This window comes from Plecotus auritus, assembly GCF_963455305.1.
Source record: "Plecotus auritus genome assembly, chromosome: 8".
NCBI classification, from domain to species: domain Eukaryota; kingdom Metazoa; phylum Chordata; class Mammalia; order Chiroptera; family Vespertilionidae; genus Plecotus; species Plecotus auritus.
Window position 1 is genome coordinate 479,207 of NC_137782.1, and position 18,684 is coordinate 497,890.

The 18,684-nt window shown below is 55.1% G+C and overlaps 1 protein-coding gene across 1 annotated transcript in view; it reads left to right on the forward strand.

Annotated features, from left to right (window-relative positions):
* LAMA3 (laminin subunit alpha 3) overlaps positions 1 to 18,684 on the forward strand; it is a 157,270-nt gene that overhangs the window by 116,726 nt on the left and 21,860 nt on the right. The window contains exons 45-61 of the mRNA XM_080686795.1: positions 1,060 to 1,170; positions 1,287 to 1,398; positions 1,838 to 2,005; positions 2,978 to 3,174; positions 4,599 to 4,715; positions 5,341 to 5,495; positions 5,753 to 5,894; positions 7,579 to 7,681; positions 8,788 to 8,904; positions 8,991 to 9,170; positions 9,641 to 9,783; positions 10,558 to 10,728; positions 11,282 to 11,433; positions 11,600 to 11,762; positions 12,182 to 12,315; positions 13,614 to 13,758; positions 18,361 to 18,480. Coding sequence (XP_080542921.1) covers positions 1,060 to 1,170; positions 1,287 to 1,398; positions 1,838 to 2,005; positions 2,978 to 3,174; positions 4,599 to 4,715; positions 5,341 to 5,495; positions 5,753 to 5,894; positions 7,579 to 7,681; positions 8,788 to 8,904; positions 8,991 to 9,170; positions 9,641 to 9,783; positions 10,558 to 10,728; positions 11,282 to 11,433; positions 11,600 to 11,762; positions 12,182 to 12,315; positions 13,614 to 13,758; positions 18,361 to 18,480 — 2,430 coding nt within the window. The remainder of the gene's footprint in view (positions 1 to 1,059; positions 1,171 to 1,286; positions 1,399 to 1,837; positions 2,006 to 2,977; positions 3,175 to 4,598; positions 4,716 to 5,340; positions 5,496 to 5,752; positions 5,895 to 7,578; positions 7,682 to 8,787; positions 8,905 to 8,990; positions 9,171 to 9,640; positions 9,784 to 10,557; positions 10,729 to 11,281; positions 11,434 to 11,599; positions 11,763 to 12,181; positions 12,316 to 13,613; positions 13,759 to 18,360; positions 18,481 to 18,684) is intronic.

The window sequence follows — 18,684 nt, forward strand, 5'->3', positions numbered from 1 at the left end:
TGTTTTAGAGTCCACCTGTAAGTGGAGCCATACAGCATTTGCCTTTTTCCTTCTGACTTACCTCACTGAGAACACATGAGTACATACGTGTTTACTGATGGAACTTATGGGTAAACACACAAAGCAGCACTTCTAAGGGACATGCCTGACTCCCTGAGTGTTTCCGAGCTGTTTTTCTCGCATTGAGAAGACTCAAACACGGATTTGTGTACATGGTGGTTAATTCTTCTTTAAATGTTTGATGACGTTTCCGAGAACCTTGTGGGCTACGCAGCCCTGGCAGGGACCAGCCGCCCACCTTCCCTGCTTCCTTTCCCTCCTTTGTAAGACGAGGGCGTCCGTCTCTTAGCCCGGGTCCCCTGTTGCTCCACCGTCTTTGCGTCTGAGCGTCCCTTCAGTGAAGTAGCCATGGGCCCTGCTTTTATAATATAAGGTTCACTGTAGGTTAAAAGCAGCTGAATTTATTGTAGAATCTGGAAATTAATACATCAGGCAAGTGGGATCACTCTCATTTCTATAAGGTTAGGTCATTCATTCAAATTAAGTATCTCTTGTCCTTCCACTTTTTAAACGTTGCCATTTTTATTGTAGAGCCGTGTCACAATTCATATCAGAAAGTAGGTTCTTGCCCAGCTGGCGTGGCTCCGTGGTTGAGTGTCTACCTATGAACCAGGAGGTCACGGTTTGATTCCCGGTCAGGGCACATGCCTGGGTTGCAGGCTCAATCCCCAGTGGGGGACATGCAGGAGGCAGCTGATCAGTGATTCTCTCTAATCATTGATGTTTCTCTCTCTCTCTCTCTCTCTCTCTCTCTCTCTCTCTCTCTCTCTTCCCCCACTTCCTCTCTGAAATCAATAAGAAAATATTTTTAAAAATTTAAAAAAGAAAGACAGTAGGTTCTTCATGCAGCCTATTTCAAAGAACCATGTTTTTTCCTGCGGAACCAGCGCTGGTCTTGCTAAATGAGTCTTTTCATGCCATCACCGGGTCTACCAAGTTGATAGGACTTAACCCAGATTTCTCCTCTAAAGTGAGATCCGCTCTGTATTTGACTTCCAGAACCAGCTGCTCAACTACCGCTCTGCCATTTCAAACCAAGGCTCCAAGGTGGCTGGCTTGGAAGAAGAATTCAGTCATCTGAATCGTGAACTTGACACTTTGCAAGAAAAGGTAACGTGTTAGGTCACTAACATCACCTTTTTGTTTGTACTTTCAGAGTGTTGTTAGTTCACCCCCACCCCCCCATTAACGTAATTTGTTGCTCGTCCGTTTATTTTTTCATGTAGGTTCAAGCAAACTCCAGAAAAGCACAAACGTTCTATCACAACCTTGACCGGACAGCCCAGAGCGCGAGAGAGCTGGACACGAAGATTAAAAACGTCATCCGAAATGTGCACAGTAAGGAGTGACCCAGCCCGACGGTCCAGCTAGCCATTCCCCATCACACAGCCTGTGTTTGCACTCCGGAAGATTTTCCTTTAAGAGTTCAGCATTATGAGGAAGATCCTATAGTGATGATAAAAAACTAGTGTTGCCGGGCCAGTGTGGCTCAGTGGCTGAGCGTCGCCCTATGAACCAGGAGGTCACAGTTCAATACCAGTCGGGGCACACGCCCGAGTTGTGGGCTCGATCCTCAGTGGGGGGTGTGCAGGAGGCAGCCGATGGACAATGTTTCTCTCTCACTGATGTTTCTCTCTATCCCTCTCCCTTCCCTTCTCTCTAAAAATCAATTTAAAAATGTTCGAAAAACGAATATGAACCCTAAAAATACCTACCTGTTGTAAGTCGTCTGCCGGAGTCCGGAACCCCCAGCCTAACACTCCTTGCTGTTTTCCAGTCCTGCTGAGGCAGGTCTCGGGGGCAGACCCAGGAGGGCACTCCCTGCCCCCCGGCGAGTTCCCCAGGAAGCTGGCCGAAGCCCAGCGCATGCTGAAGGAGCTGAGGGGCCGCGACTTCGGAAGGAACCTGAGAGACGCAGAGGCCGAGAAAAGAGAGGCGCAGCTCCGTAAGGGCGTTCCCCAACTCCCACACCCGCCCATTCCGATCAGTTTGAAATCCAAGGTGCCAAGTGCAAGATCGAGTCCCCAGGCCCAGGTGGGGGCGGGGGCGGGGGAGGAGGGGGGCCGGCGGGCGTGGTTTCTGTGTCTGTCACGTTAGAGCAGCCTGGGGTGGAGGGCGGCCGTCCACACCCCTCAGAGGATGTGAAGGTACCATCTTACCATCAGGCTTAAAGGGGGTCTCCTCCTCAGATCATAGACACAAACGCCCTTGTTCCATTTTTACCGCATGTTCATTCTTCCCTCCTCCAACGTTCTCGTTATATCATTTTTGAAAGGTCACCCCACCCCTGTCACGTCTGAATTACTAACGGATATTAGCATATTATTGCAAAAACGGGAAATGGATGTAGTAGACACAAACGGGATATACCTGACGTTTTCATTTAATTAGGGGAAATGCCTCGTTCGCTGAAAACGGAGAAATATCAGTGTGGCGCGTATTTTTTCAAGCGCCGTTGGTCGTTCTCCAGGAAGTAAAGTCATCCCTGGCTCACTGATCACAGCCACAGCCAGAGGCAGCTTTCTTTCAGCGTCTGTGCTGTTTAAATGTGGAATTAGCCTGGCCTTTACCTGCCAGGACCGGCCCGAGGCAGGAGGGGCACGTGCTGAGGACTGCAGACCTCGTCTGGTCCCCGCGGGCCGGCATGCACTCCCGGGTCATCCCCTCGTTCCCCAGTCTCCGTGTCCTCGCGGGAAACTGAGGATGAGTCCCTCCTGTTTTCACGTGATGATCACAGATGTTAGCGAGGCCACGGGGACGACGCCAGAGAGGTGCTGCCTGCATGTCGGTGCCTTTCCCGTCCCCTCGCACGTTCGAGGAGGGCCGTGACGGTTGGCAGCTCGGCTCTCCTCCGCGGCCTCTGTAACGCAGCAGCGCGTGCGCGTGTCCTCAGTGGGAAACATGGTGTGTGTTTCAGTGCTGCACCGGGTCCGGAGCTGGCTGGACACCCGCCCGGGGGAGCACAGTGGGCTCGCTCAGAGCATCCGGGCCTCCTTACACGACTACGAGGCCAGGCTCTCGGGCCTCCGGGCCGCACTGCAGGAGGCGGCCGCCCAGGCCAGGAAGGCCACCGGCCTCAACCAGGACAGCGAGCGGGCTCTGGAGTCCATCCAGGTGAGTCCCGGCGGCATCGGCGTGGTCCCTCGGGACAGGAGGAGGGGGCGGCTCTGCTGCGGACTGAATGGCATAGCCTGGGGCCGTGTGCACCCGGTCCGTGTGCCCCTCCCTGCGTGGGAGCGTCTAGTCAGACAGGGACGAGGCGTGAAGGCATCAGATGCAAAACTCCTCCGTTGCCAGAAGAGATTCTGAACTTAAACCACAGAGAAAGGAGAGCACACCCCACCCCGCCCCACCCCACCCGACCCCGGCTGCCAGAGTCCTAAAGGAATAACGTTACCGAGTAGATGAGAAACTAAGCTCATACTGTTTTTCATTCAAAGTGTATAATATGTTTTTTAAAACATATTTTTATTGATTTCAGAGAGGACGGGAGAACGAGAGAGAGAGAGAGAGAAAGAGAGAGAGAGAGAAACATCAGTGATGAGAGAGAATCATTGATTGGCTGCCTCCTGCACGCCCCACACTGGGGATCGAGCCTGCAACCTGGGCACGTGCCCTGACCGGGAATCAAACCATGACCTCCTGGTTCTGAGGGTGACACTCAAACCCTGAGCCACGCCCGTCGGACATATATGATATGCTTTAAGTAACTTTCTGTCAGATGTGTAAACATCGTTGTCACAATCACCAGCCAGGGCATGTTAAACCATGACCTGCTTTTAGGAAATTAGTGAAACAGGCCTGTTCTGGAGCTGACTGGGCAGGACTGTGACCGAGATGCTGTCGTGCGTGTTTACGGTGGGGAGCGTTTGTGCGCAACCGGCCACAGAAGCGTGAGGTTAGGAAAGGACAGGAAGACCTGAACAGAATAGCAAAGGACTGATTCCAGAAAGAACCTGGTGCCCGGCTGGCGTGGCTCAGTGGTGAGCGTCGACCTGTGAACCAGGAGGTCACGGGTTGATTCCCGGTCAGGACACACGCCCCGTTGTGGGCTCGGTCCCCAGTGGGGGGCGTGCAGGAGGCAGCCGGTCCATGGTTCTCTCTCTCCCCCTTCCTTCCTCTCTGAAATCAATAAAAACATATTTTTTAAAAACAAGTCCTACAAAGAACTGGTGAATTATATGTAATATTCACATTCGCTGTGCCCGCTCTTGTGCGTACACAGGAGTGAGGAACACACACCTATGGCTTTTTAAAATCCCTCGTTCTCCTCCGCATCTCAGAGCCTAGTTCGCCGTCCTCCTCGGTGCCCGAGAGGCCCGGTGTAGAGACTCGGCCAGAATGGTAACTGCCGTTTCCCTGGCCGAGGGAACCGGGGCGGCGCCCCACCGCAGGGAGATCGGTGTCCCTCCCTCTGTCGTTGCCGGGTCGAGGCGGTCTTCGTCCCAGACACGATCTGACTGAAGTGGCTCCTGCTCTGGTCCCCAGGAGCATGCCTGTCCATAGTCTGCTCCCGCCCACACCCTTTCCTTCTCCAGGGGCAAGTGCGAGAGATGAACGCCCTGCAGAGCGAGTTCACCAAGTCGCTGGCCGCGGCCGACTCCTCCTTACTGCAGACCAACGTCCTGCTGCAGCTGATGGAGAAGAGCCAGGAGGTGAGGCAGGCAGCACTGGTTCTCCAGAAAAATCGAAAACCACCGAAGTCACAGGGCAGGAAGCGCTGGGCGGGCGGCCTCGCTCCCTCCAGGGCGGGGCCATCGTGGGGAGGAAATAGGCCGCCATGCCAGGAGGGTGCCCCCGGGCGGGGGGGGGTGGGGTGGCTGACGTGTTTTCCTCGTCCATTCGTGTTGTCTGCGATGAGCAAATGCTGCTTTCATAACTGAAAGCACGGAGACGGCACTTTAAAACGCCAGGCGTCCCTGCTGGCAGAGAACACTGAGGACGGATACCGGGTGGACAGCCTTCCCTAGCCCAGCGGGCACTTTGGAGATGTGTTCTATGATCGCTGTTTGCCAATCAGACAAAAGTGCTTTTGGTTTAGTGGGACTTTACACCAGCGGTAACGGCGCGGTGACCACTCACCCGCGGGCCGCCCCCCTCCCCCCCCACGCAAGGGAAACGTTCAAATGGGCGAATGCTAAGCGGCCTAAGGTTACCGGCAGGGAAGGGGCTTCGGACGCGGGTTTCTTCCCGGGGCTCCGTGGGAGCGTGCGTGTAGGGCAGAGCTCAGGAATGCACGCACGTTCCGTGCTGAACGGCCTGTCTGTTCACGGGAAACAGGACTATAGCAACCTGGCGGCCACGGTGAGCGAAGCGAGGCGGGAGCTCAGGGACAAGGCCAGCGCGCTCTCCGCATCAGCCGGCAACGCGGCGCTGGTGGCACGGGCGGAGGCCCACGCACAGGCCCTGCAGGAGCTGGCCAAGCAGCTGGAGGAGTGAGTGTGGGCCCCCCACCCCCCTGGTGTGAGGACCTGCTGGGCCTGGCGTGGAACCCCGCTGGGCCTCCAGAACAGGGTGGAGGATGGCTCAGGCCCGGGTCGAATCCCTCCTACAACAGGGGCTGGTTCCCAGGTGCGGGGGCGGGACGGGGCGGGAGGGGGGACAGAGCTGCAGGACCCGGGTCCCAGGTGTCCCCTTAGCAGGTTCATGGGGGTCGGGCAGGGGGCGCTGCTGAGCACCACACTCCCTCCAGGATCCAGCGGAATGCCAGCGCCGACGAGCTGGTGCGCTGCGCTGTGGACGCGGCCACCGCCTACGAGAACATCCTCAACGCCATCAAGGCGGCCGAGGACGCGGCTGACAAGGCAGCCAGCGCCTCTGAGTCTGCCCTCCAGGTGGGCACCTGCCTGCACGGGCACCTTCTCTAGGTGCCCCCGCCTCTGAGATGACGGCTTTCTATTTTCTTCCCTGTGCACCAAGGGATAGAGAGAGAGAGATGAGATAGAGATAGAGATAGAGATAGAGATAGAGATAGAGATAGAGATAGAGATAGAGATGGGATAGAGATAGAGATAGAGATAGAGATAGAGATGGGATAGAGATAGAGATAGAGATAGAGATAGAGATGGGATAGAGATAGAGAGATAGACATAGAAATGAGATAGAGATAGAGATAGAGATAGAGATAGAGAGATGAGATAGAGAGATAGACATAGAAATGAGATAGAGATAGAGATAGAGATAGAGAGATGAGATAGAGAGATAGACATAGAAATGAGATAGAGATAGAGATGAGATAGAGATAGAGATAGAGATGAGATAGATATGAGATAGAGAGAGAGATGAGATAGAGATAGAGATGAGATAGAGAGATAGACATAGAAATGAGATAGAGATAGAGATGAGATAGAGATAGAGATAGAGATGAGATAGATATGAGATAGAGAGAGAGATGAGATAGAGATAGAGATGAGATAGAGAGATAGACATAGAAATGAGATAGAGATAGATATGAGATAGAGAGAGATGAGAGAGATAGAGATAGAGATGAGATAGAGAGATAGACATAGAAATGAGATAGAGATAGATATGAGATAGGGAGAGATGAGAGAGATAGAGATAGAGATGAGATAGAGATAGAGATGAGATATAGAGATAGAGAGAGATGAGATAGAGATAGAGAGATAGACATAGAAATGAGATAGAGATAGAGATGAGATAGAGATAGAGATAGAGAGATAGACATAGAAATGAGATAGAGATAGAGATGAGATAGATATGAGATAGAGAGAGATGAGATAGAGATAGAGAGATAGACATAGAAATGAGATAGAGATAGAGATGAGATAGAGATAGAGATAGAGAGATAGACATAGAAATGAGATAGAGATAGAGATGAGATAGATATGAGATAGAGAGAGATGAGATAGAGATAGAGAGATAGACATAGAAATGAGATAGAGATAGAGATGAGATAGAGATAGAGATAGAGAGATAGACATAGAAATGAGATAGAGATAGAGATGAGATAGATATGAGATAGAGAGAGATGAGATAGAGATAGAAATAGAGATGAGATAGAGATGAGATAGAGATGAGAGAGGTAGAGAGAGGTAGAGGTAAATATATAGAGAGATATAGCTAGATACAGATATAGTTATAGATTGACATATAACTATTACTTTAAATTAGAACTTGCTATTAGAACAAGCTATTAAATATCAAAGAAGGAGAGACAGGCCTTGTTAGAAGGTTGAAGGCTTTCATCTGCCAAAGACTGAACCTAAAAGCAGCTCAGCTCTGTCCTCAGTTACTGAGGAGGGAACTGGACAGTGAGCACATGAGACAGGTGTCCTAGGTATGTCATTAGCATGTCACCGAGGTGGCCCGCTTCCCCACGCCATCGGTGTCCGCCGAGACCCCTAAATCTCTCTCTTAAGGAACAGCCTTTTCAAACCTCTTCTTCACCATCAAACTCGTTCTTTAAAGATGAGAGGTGGGGCTTCGGGTAGGGTGAGACTCTGGCTCCGGTTTCCTAAGCTGTGCCGCCTGCTTAGGCCGACTCACCTTGGCTTTCAGACGGTGATCAAGGAAGACCTTCCATCCAAAGCCAGAACGCTGAGCTCCGACAGCGACGCGCTGTTGGCCGAAGCCCAGACGACCCAGAGGAAGCTGCAGCGAGGTATTGGGGCGAGGGGGAGTCGGGGTACAACCGGGGCTGGATGATACTCCTCTGGGGGTGGGAGAGGCACCCAGGAGAGAAAGGCCCTCCTGGATCCCAGCGCCGGGGCAGGTGGGTAAACGCGTGGTCGGTCTGTAGACTTGGTGTTCCTGCCCAGCAGTCCCCCGTGAACTGACTGAACCGGAGCCTCGTGACGTAGGTGAGCCCTGAGGGCGACAGGCCTGGCCTTGGGGCGATTGAATGGAACCTACTGTGGCCATGACACCGGGAACCACACAGCACAGACGCGTGTGCGGGCCTGGTGTCTTCCTTTTAATTTATCTTCCTTGTTGGAAGTATTACAGATGTCCCCCCTGCCCCCAGGGGCCCCTCCCCTCTCCCACACCCTGGTTTCTTGTTTAAGGTGAAGATCATTCGTGTCAGGTCATTGGGGAGCTGCCAGAACATTTCTTACGTCCTGAAATCTTAGCAATTACAAGCACCAAAAGCCACTGCCACTGTGAAACATGAGGGCTTCTTACTTACAGATTTTGTCCTTGAAAACTTCCTTTCAGTTAACCCGGCTCGCTGTCCCCAAACTCCTGTGTTGGCATGTAATCGTTTGCCGGGCAGATTCCAAGAATTACACGTTCTGGCATGTCACGTGCTCCCACAAAACGTGCGCTAAGAAGCGAGGGTCGGGGTTCCAACAGGCTTGGGCTGCTGAGCACGTTGTTCCCTTTTCCCTTTTGTTTTCTGCCCCCGGGGGTGTCTGTGAGCCTGTTCCCCGCACAGGATTTTCTGGATGGGGCTCTTTCCCGGTGTGGAAATGAGCAGCAGTGAGCAGTGCCTACGTGTGTGCTTTGCTTGCACAAGGCTGGGGTACTGCCTGCCTTTCTCGCTCTGAGACTGAGAGGCGTCCTGTCTGCGTTATGCGTTCAGCTGTTCGTCCCTCACAGTCCCTCAGACACTCGATAAACATGTGCCAGTGCACAGCGGTGGCGCCTCCGGGCCCTTACATGCAGGTCCGCTCCACGCTGCGCAGACACCGGCTGCTTCCGGGCCACTGGCACCACGCGGGGTCAGAACCCACCGAACGACTGCCTTCGCGCTCCCTCTCCTTTCAGAAATCAGCCCGGCTCTGAACAGCCTCCAGCAAACTTTGAAAACGATGACAGTCCAGAAGGGGGCGATGCACACCAATGTCACCACCTTCCGCGACGACCTTCGTGGGATGGCGAGAGGTCCGCGTGCCCTGAGCCCCCGCCCGGCGCCCGGCCCCCCCTGCTGGGTGGCTCAGACACTCACCCGCCCTGTCTCTGTGCGTTAGACGACATCGACGGCACCATCAGCAGCGCCAGGAGCATGGTCAGAAGTGCCAACGACATCACGGACGCGGTCCTGGGCGGGCTGCACCCCATCCAGGAGGACGTGGGGAGGATTAAGGACACGTACGGGAGCGCCCGCGGCGAAGACCTCAGCCAGGCGCTCACCGAGGCGGACAGCTCAGGTGCCGGGCGTCCGGGGCCAGGGAGGCGACCCACGGTCCCCCTCATTCTGTGCTCTGGTCACTTTAAGTTCTTCCCTGACACAGTGTGATCTTAGAGATTAAACGTGAGTTTCGAATAACTCATTCAAAGATACGGGTGCTCTGTTCGTTAGGAGGACCAGGCAGGACCCTTCACACCGTTGTGGACCCCCCTTTTATAATAGATGTAATGACTCATGAGGGGGTCCCTGAATCACGATTGAGCTTAAGGGTTAGAAAACCAAGATGCATTTTCCCTAAAGTGGTCGAGAAAGATGATTGACATGTGGCTGCAGAATAAAATCCCGGGCGTGCTTAGAAAAGGTCTCTGAGTCCTCCGGTTCGACATTCGGGACCCAAACACCCCCCTTAACAAATGCTGTCGCCAGGAGCATCTGTGTTTAGCCTTCTCAACTCTCACTCGTCCGTGTGTGTCCTCATCTCACCAACAGTGAAGAAGCTAACCAACAAGCTGCCTGATCTTCTGAGCAAGATCGAGAGCATCAACCAGCAGCTGTTACCGCTGGGCAACATCTCCGACAGCGTGGACCACATCCGGGAGCTGATCCAGCAGGCCAGGGACGCGGCGAACAAGGTGGGTGCGCCCCGCGTGCGGCTCCAGAGCTCCTCCTCGGAGAAGTCGCCACGTTCACCGAAGCAGAGCGTTTATTTCCCCGAGAGCCCGCTGCCTGCTTGCCCTGACTCTTCGGTTGCTTGATTGCTGCCTCCTGTCATCGCTGATGGTCGGGGGGGTTGGGGACCGGACTGCCTTCTTCCCCCGAGTATCTGCAGACGGGGCTGGGTAAACGCGAGCTCGGGGCAGGTTCTGTGGTCAGAATGTGCTGGTGCGATGCTGCCCAGGCCCTGCGTCCCGCTGTGACGGAACGAGGTGGAGTCACCTTTATTCAGGAGGGACGGACAGTTCCTGCCGCGCGGGCGTGTTCTGGACGTGGGTGACAGCAATTTTCTGTCACAGGAGCACAGATCCCTCAGCCTTTCTCCTGTTCACCCTTTTCCCCCCCATCGGCCCCCTCTAGCCCCCCTGCCCCCCTGCCCAGGCCTTCACCACCCCGTTGTCTGTGTCCATGGGTTATGCATACGTGCACACAAGGTCTTTGGTTGACTTCTCCCCCCCACCTCCCTCCCCCACCTGCCCTCTGACATTTAACGGTCTGTTCCATGCTTCCACGTCTGGATCATTCGTGCTTTTTCATGTGGGGCGAGGAGGCCTCACACCCCTTGTTCCTTACCAGACGGCTTGGGAGCGGTGGTTCGTGCTAGAAGGAGTAGCTGGGGAGCCAGGCGCTGCCGCTCTGCACACCCGCTTTCCCCCTGGAACAGCGCTAACGCCGCGGTCCCGCCCTCGCAGGTCGCCATCCCCATGAGGTTCAACGGGAAGTCGGGCGTGGAGGTCCGGCTGCCGAGCGACCTGGACGACCTGAAGGGGTACACGTCTCTCTCCTTGTTTCTCCAAAGACCCGAGTCCGTGGAGAACGGAGGGACAGAGAATATGTTTGTGATGTACCTCGGCAACAGAGACGTGAGTGCCGCGTTGGCGTTTCTCCTGTTTTTAAAGGAATGTGGGCTCTGGGGCGCGTGACCCCACTGGGCCGTGACCCCGCTGGGCCGTGACCCCGCTGGGCTGTGACCCCGCTGGGCCGTGCCATCGGCACAGCCGGAGGAAATTCAGCCAGCGTGCCAGCAGGCTCCGCCACCTCAACGGTGCACGGGGCCTCCGTCAGACCTGGATTGTTACCTGCCGCAGAGCTAGGGGCCTTACACGTGTGCACCTGTGAGCACATGCACACCTGGGGCCAAAGGTCAGCCCCTCTCCCGTGTGCCCAGGGCAGCAGTATGAGGGCTTCATGGAACCATCATGTGTAGGACATGAGTGCACGACACCGCGAGCAAAGGCCGCTCGCGCGTTAGCAATGTGAGGTGTGCTGTCGTGTCACTCCCACGAGGATGCGCCTCGTTTGTTCGGCCCCCAAGGCTCACTGTGTGAACCCACGAGTGATTGGAGATGCACTCGCTGGGATGGGAGCTGAGAGCATGCGTGTGTCCAGGGCTCTGAGGTGGACTTTCTGCCCCAGGCCTCCGGGGACTACATCGGCATGGCCGTGGTGGACGGCCAGCTCAGGTGTGTCTACAACCTGGGGGACCGCGAGGCCGAGCTGCAGGTGGACCAGACCTTGACCAGGAGTGAGACTCAGGAGGCGGTTATGGACCGGGTCAAGTTCCAGAGGTACGCGGCCGGCAGACCGCGGCTCCTTGTTAAACAGCTGACTGCCGCCCCCAAACTTCCATCGCACGTGTTGCTGAACCCCACTTTTAGAATCTTGGCTTTGATTTTTTTTTCACGTGTGCATACATTTTTATATAAACTTGCTATCTACTTTAATTTTAAACAGAATCTACCAGTTTGCAAGGCTTAATTACACCAGAAAAGCCACATCCAATAAACCAGAAACAGCTCAGTTCTACGACATAGATGGTGGGAACAGCAACACACTCCTCAATCTGGACCCTGACAACGTGGTGTTCTACGTGGGGGGCTACCCACCTGACTTCACAGTAAGTGCAGGTGCTGCTTCCCTGAGTGGAGCATGGACCTTGTTATCTGGTGTGATGGCCTCTTGTCCCCACTTACCAATTATACGGAGATGGGTTTAACTCTGTATTCTCGGAGCTCACCCGGGGGTAATAGCCAGCACTCGAGTACTTCCTTGCACAGTGATATATGCTCAGTATATTCATTTAAAAAGCATCGTTATCATTCCCACTTCTCCGGTGAGGGAGCTGAGACAGAGGTGGGGTAACCTGCCCAAAGTCATACAGTTCTAACAGTGAAGCCAGGGCATTTGGCTCCAGGGTCCCCCTTCCTAGCTCCTGTTGCTCTGTTGGTGGTGAGAAGTGCCAGGTTCGTACTATTCTTGGCCAGCCTGATCCTTGTCCTTTGCTCAGTGAGTAGACTTCTGTTTCGTCCTCCTCAGCTCCCCCGAAGACTCAGATTCCCTCCATACAAAGGCTGTATTGAGCTGGATGACCTCAATGAGAACGTCCTGAGCTTGTACAACTTCAGAGAAACGTTCAACCTCAACACCACCGAAGTGGAGCCTTGTCGAAGGTAACCAGGCCTCGGAGCGTTGTCTCGGTCCCCGTGATCTGTGTGACTTGCAGGTATTGTACACGGGTAACTTGCTGTTGATGTCACAGGCTGCTTTGGGCCAGCAGTTCTTCAAGGACGCTGGCGTGCACCATGCTAGGCCGTCCCTAAAATCTAAAACCGGTAGACGTTTTTCCTCCATTTGTGAAATATGTTAGGTTGATCAGGTTTTCTCAATTTAAAAATAAGTAAATTTTTCTTACATTTTTGGTGCCTCCTACCACAAAACATTCCGTGTAGGATGGTACCTGATTTAGGCACAGAAGTATATATTAACTGTAAACGGGAAAAAGTGGCCCACAAAGCACACTGTGGCTTTCTGGGCACACTGACACCTGGGCCTAATGGAAGTTCTGCCTGGAGCTCCTGACCTTCCTTCCCTCTGGTCAAAAGGTTTGGGATGTTCTAATCCTAACAGACTGAATTTTTATTATTCGGAATAAAATTACTGTATTTCACGTTAATAATTTTTGTACGTTTCAAGTTCTTCCTAAGTAGATATTTCCAAAGGGACTCCTGAATATTATCTTTACTGAGCTGGTGTTTAATTATCATCTATAATAATAAAAGCGTAATATGCTAATTAGATCGGACAGCCGAATGACCTTCCGGACGTCATTCGGACATTCTTCCAGAGGAAGATGCCGCTGTGGGGGCTGAGGCAGAGGCGGTTAGGGGTGATCAGGCAGGCAGGCTAGCAGTTAGGGGCGATCAGGCAGGCAAGAAGAGTGGTTAGGGGTGATCAGGCAGGCAGGCAGGCTAGCAGTTAGGGGCGATCAGGCAGGCAAGAAGAGTGGTTAAGGGTGATCAGGCAGGCAGGCTAGCAGTTAGGGGCGATCAGGCAGGCAAGAAGAGTGGTTAAGGGTGATCAGGCAGGCAGGCAGGTGAATGGTTAGGAGCCAGCAGTCCCGGATTGCGAGAGGGATGTCTGACTGCCAGTTTACATCCCGCGGCAATCGGACATCCCCCAAGGGGTCCCGGATTGCGAGAGGGTGCAGGCCGGGCTGAGGGACCCTTTCCTCACCCCGCCTCCCCGCACGAATTTCATGCACCAGGCCTCTAGTAAGATGTAAGAGTACCTCCAGAGAAATGCTGGCTGTTTCAGCTTTTAAAGGTGTTTCCTCTTCTTTAAAGAAGCTTGACGACTAGATTGCATGTGTTGGCTCCATTCCCCAGACAGCAGCACCTCCTACTAATAAACACGCTTGCGGACCACCCTTTGCTGCCCTGTTCTCACTTGTGCTGGTTGGTGTTGACAGGAGGAAGGAGGAGTCAGACAAGAATTACTTTGAAGGCACAGGCTATGCTCGAGTTCCAACTCAGCCACACGCTCCCTTCCCCACCTTCGGCCAGACGGTTCAGACCACTGTGGACAGAGGGTTGCTGTTCTTCGCACAAAACCAGGTAATTTATAACAAGCATCTAACTACTAGCAAGTATGTCCATTCAACGGAGCAACTTGGGGTACCTGGGTATTATAAACAGCCAACTCGGTCTGAAAGACCCGGTGCACATGTGACCTGCATCCTCTCCCGGGGCCCAGTCCTACTTTCGCTGGTTGTGGGAAGGTGTGTCTTAATAAGGCAAGGAATCAGGAACCTGAGAACATGCTACCAAAATGTGGGAGAAGTCACCCCTTTTCCCACTCGATTCTCATTAATTTCACTCTTTGGAAATGACTGTTTGCCTAATAACTGCCTAAAACGACTTTGCATTAGAAATGTGAAGACCTCCTGGCATCTCTGGGAGCTAGACTGTTTGCATCTTGGTCCGACTCTTGCAGGGTGTGTGGGGTGTCTTCATCAACCTGACCCTTGACTGTCTAAGACATGATAGCGTCTCTCTTATCAAGTACCTGAGATCCCTAGAGGCCATTCCTTAGTCTCCTGGTGGAGAAAAGTCCAAGGCGATGCTCTACCAGGCGTCCTCAAACTACGGCCCGCGGGCCACATGCGGCCCCCCGAGGACATTTATCGGGCACACCAGGTGCCGCTGCCTGTCCTGCTTAGCAGCCGACTTGTCCCGGGCCCACAGTGCACATAGGAATTTGTTCATAGTTGTTTTTTGAAACTATAGTCCGGCCCTCCAACGGTCTGAGGGACAGTGAACTGGCCCCCTGTTTAAAAAGTTTGAGGACCCCTGCGTCTACACTCTACAGGTGATCATCAGCGCCACCTGCTGGTGGGTGGGCTCGACTTGTCTGCGCTGTGAAGAGCCTTCTGTCGTTGCTCCATCAGGTAGCATTTCTGAAGAAATGGGGATCTCCGGTCTAAGAATGTGGGTTCACAAGGCACTTGGGATCTTACCAGGCCCTTCAACCTGAAGGTGGGGTCACAGGCCTGGCCCGACTCGTCTCTCTGGGTTGGTCTGGACCCACCAGGAGATGCCAAGGCTGATGGGTTGGGAAGGCTCTGACCTGCCTGGAGGTGCAGAGCCTGGAGGTCCACAGCGTGTTCAGGGCCAGGCGGCTCTTTCCCGAAGCAGGGTCCTCTGTGCTACAGCGTGAAAGCCTTTGAGGCAGAGCCAGAAACGCTACTCATTATGTTAGAAGGAGACTTACAAGATGCCGTCAGCAACCAGACAGGAGAGCGTGCTCTGAGACCTGCTGTGCTCTGTAGCTGGCTCCTTCCTGTCCGTGAGTTGAGGTTATTCTGTTGTCATGAGTGGTGGACCCCTGACTGGCTTCCTAGGGCGGCTGAGGGTCCCGCTGGGCTGACTTTTCTCCCAGAGAAGGACTCGGAAGCCTTCAGGGAGAGGGCTTCCTACCAGCAGGGTTTGTGCCGGGGCCAACGTCAACCCCACGGGAGAAATCCCGGCCTCATCTTTCCTCCGAGGAAACGGTTGGCTCAGGTACATGCCTGGCACCACGATGCGGATGCAAACGGACCAAGACCAACAGGTTCCTGCCCCAGGGGTCTCGGGTGCTAGGAGGGAAGACCAACATGAAGCACAACATGCTAGTCGATGGGTTATGGATGGGTTATGCTAGTCGATGGGCTATGCTAGTTGATGGGTTATGCTAGTCAATGGGTTATGCTAATGATGGGTTATGCTAGTTGATGGGTTATGCTAGTTGATGTGTTATGCTAGTTGACTGGCTATGCTAGTTGATGGGTTATGCTAGTTGATGGGTTATGCTAGTTGATGGGTTATGCTAATGATTGGTTATGCTAGTTGATGGGTTATGCTAATGATTGGTTATGCTAATGATTGGTTATGCTAGTTAATGGGTTATGCTAATGATTGGTTATACTAGTTGACTGGCTATGCTAGTTGATGGGTTATGCTAATGATTGGTTATATTAGTTGATGGGTTATGCTAATGTTGGTTATGCTAGTTGATGTATTATGCTAATGATTGGTTATGCTAGTTGATGGGTTATGCTAGTTGATGTGTTATGCTAATGATTGGTTATGCTAGTTGATGGGTTATGCTAATGATTGGTTATGCTAGTTGATGGGTTATGCTAGTCGATGTGTTATGCTAATGATTGGTTATGCTAGTTGATGGGTTATGCTAGTTGATTGGCTAATGATGTCACACGATGGTGATGACCATAGGGAGGGAATGTTGGAGGAGACGTGAGGATGTGTCACAGAATAGACTTTTTTGAACTAAAGGTGCTTAATCTGAGACCCGGAGGACAAGCAGAGGACAGTGTGCAAAGGGGAGAGGCAGGAGGGTGACCCATGTGGGGGAGGGGCAGGAAGGAGGCCCAGACGTAGAAAGGGCCGAGGCTCTGGGGGAGCGATGGCTGCCGGTGTGGCTGGGACACAGAGAGCCAGAGGGACCAGAGAACTGGACCCGACGGTGGTCAGAGCCTCAGAGCACCTGGTGGGGAGTTAGGGCTTTATCCTGAGCGCAGGAGAGCACCTGCTCACACGGACCACGTTGGCTGCAGAGCGGAACACGGATTCATGAGGGCACAGCGTGGGCATGGGGGACAGCGTGGGCATGGGGGACAGCGTGGGCATGGGGACAGCGTGGGCATGGGGACAGCGTGGGCATGGGGGACAGCGTGGGCATGGGGGACAGCGTGGGCATGGGGACAGCGTGGGCATGGGGACAGCGTGGGCATGGGGACAGCGTGGGCATGGGGGACAGCGTGGGCATGGGGGACAGCGTGGGCATGGGGGACAGCGTGGGCATGGGGACAGCGTGGGCATGGGGGACAGCGTGGACATGGGGGACAGCGTGGGCATGGGGACAGCGTGGGCATGGGGGACAGCGTGGACATGGGGGACAGCGTGGACATGGGAACAGCGTGGGCATGGGGGACAGCGTGGGCATGGGGGACAGCGTGGGCATGGGGGGACAGCATGGGCATGGGGGACAGCGTGGGCATGGGGACAGCGTGGGCATGGGGGGACAGCGTGGGCATGGGGGACAGCGTGGGCATGGGGGACAGCGTGGGCATGGGGGACAGCGTGGGCATGGGGACAGCGTGGGCATGGGGGACAGCGTGGGCATGGGGACAGCGTGGGCATGGGGGACAGCGTGGGCATGGGGGACAGCGTGGGCATGGGGGACAGCGTGGGCATGGGGACAGCGTGGGCATGGGGACAGCGTGGGCATGGGGGACAGCGTGGGCATGGGGACAGCGTGGACATGGGGGACAGCGTGGGCATGGGGACAGCGTGGGCATGGGGGACAGCGTGGACATGGGGACAGCGTGGGCATGGGGGACAGCGTGGACATGGGGACAGTGGGCATGGGGACAGCGTGGGCATGGGGGACAGCGTGGACATGGGGACAGCGTGGGCATGGGGGACAGCGTGGGCATGGGGACAGTGGGCATGGGTACAGCGTGGGCATGGGGGACAGCGTGGGCATGGGGACAGCGTGGACATGGGGGACAGCGTGGACATGGGGACAGTGGGCATGGGGACAGCGTGGACATGGGGGACAGCGTGGACATGGGGACAGCGTGGGCATGGGGACAGCGTGGGCATGGGGGACAGCGTGGGCATGGGGACAGCGTGGGCATGGGGACAGCGTGGGCATGGGGGACAGCGTGGGCATGGGGGACAGCGTGGGCATGGGGGACAGCGTGGGCATGGTGACAGTGGGCATGGGTACAGCGTGGGCATGGGGGACAGCGTGGGCATGGGGACAGCGTGGACATGGGGACAGTGGGCATGGGGACAGCGTGGACATGGGGGACAGCGTGGACATGGGGGACAGCGTGGGCATGGGGGAACATCGTGGACATGGGGGGGAGAGCACATTGTTGCCGTGCAGTCAGCTGCAGGAGCTGTGGCTGTGACCAGGAGGCCTGACGGGGGGAGCTAAGAATGCTGGGCCTGGGCAGAGTGGACTGGATGAGGGAGGGAAGAGTAAGAGTGACTCCTGGGTGTGGCTGGCTCAGTGATTAGAAGAGAGAGGAAGGAAAGGGAGCAGGGTGAGGGCGGGGACATGGACGGCTCAGCAGCGGGTGGGAGGCCTGTGGGTCGGGGTCCTGTGAGAGAGGTTCTGGGTGTGCGTGTCTGGGGGGGCCTGGCAGCAAGAACCGGCGGAGGCAGGTGTGCGGGCCCGTGCCGGGCAGACAGGTGGAGGCCGATGGAGACGATTGGGCCTCACGGGCACACCTGAATCGGAGCGCAGGTGTGTCTGAGATCGCGGGACAGGGAAGTGCGGGAGGAAGAGGTCCTGTGCGGGATCCCCAAAGCACCCCACATTGAAGCGGGAGGGGAGGGGGCTGAGCCAGCAACCACCACACACGATGCTGACGAGGCTCAGCGTGCACCCCAAGGCCCAGCCGGGAGCTGGCCTTGCAGCGCTGCTGTCACTTCAACTGAGGAGGCAGCTGGCCGAGAGCAGCCGGGACCCGGAGGACTTGCGTGCCAGCGCTCAGCCCTTCCTCTGGCGCGTCTCCTGGTCGTGGGTGTTGATCCTGGTCCTCATCTCCCTGGACACAGTCCTGTCCTGGGCGCTGTCTCCCGGCTCTGTGACCCGCCAGCTCCCTAAACAGAGTCCCGGCTGTCAGCACTGTCTCCTTGCTCTAGAGTCGCTTCATCTCCCTCAACATCGAGGACGGCAGCCTCCGGGTGCGGTACAAGCTGGACGCAGAGCCGCCCAAAGAAAAGGGGATCCGAGACGTCATCAGCAACGGGAAGGACCACTCGGTACGTCCCCGAGGCCGTTCCCGGGATCCTTACGTGTCCTCCGCCCTCACTGACGTCCGGCCCAAGCTCTTCCCTATTACCGGGTGGACTCACTCACTGAGCGGCACGTCCCTTTAAAATGTGGACATTTGGGCAGGAGATGGAGAACGTGTGTGTGGCATGTGTAAAACACGACTCGCTCCAACATCTCTGTTAAAACGTGTT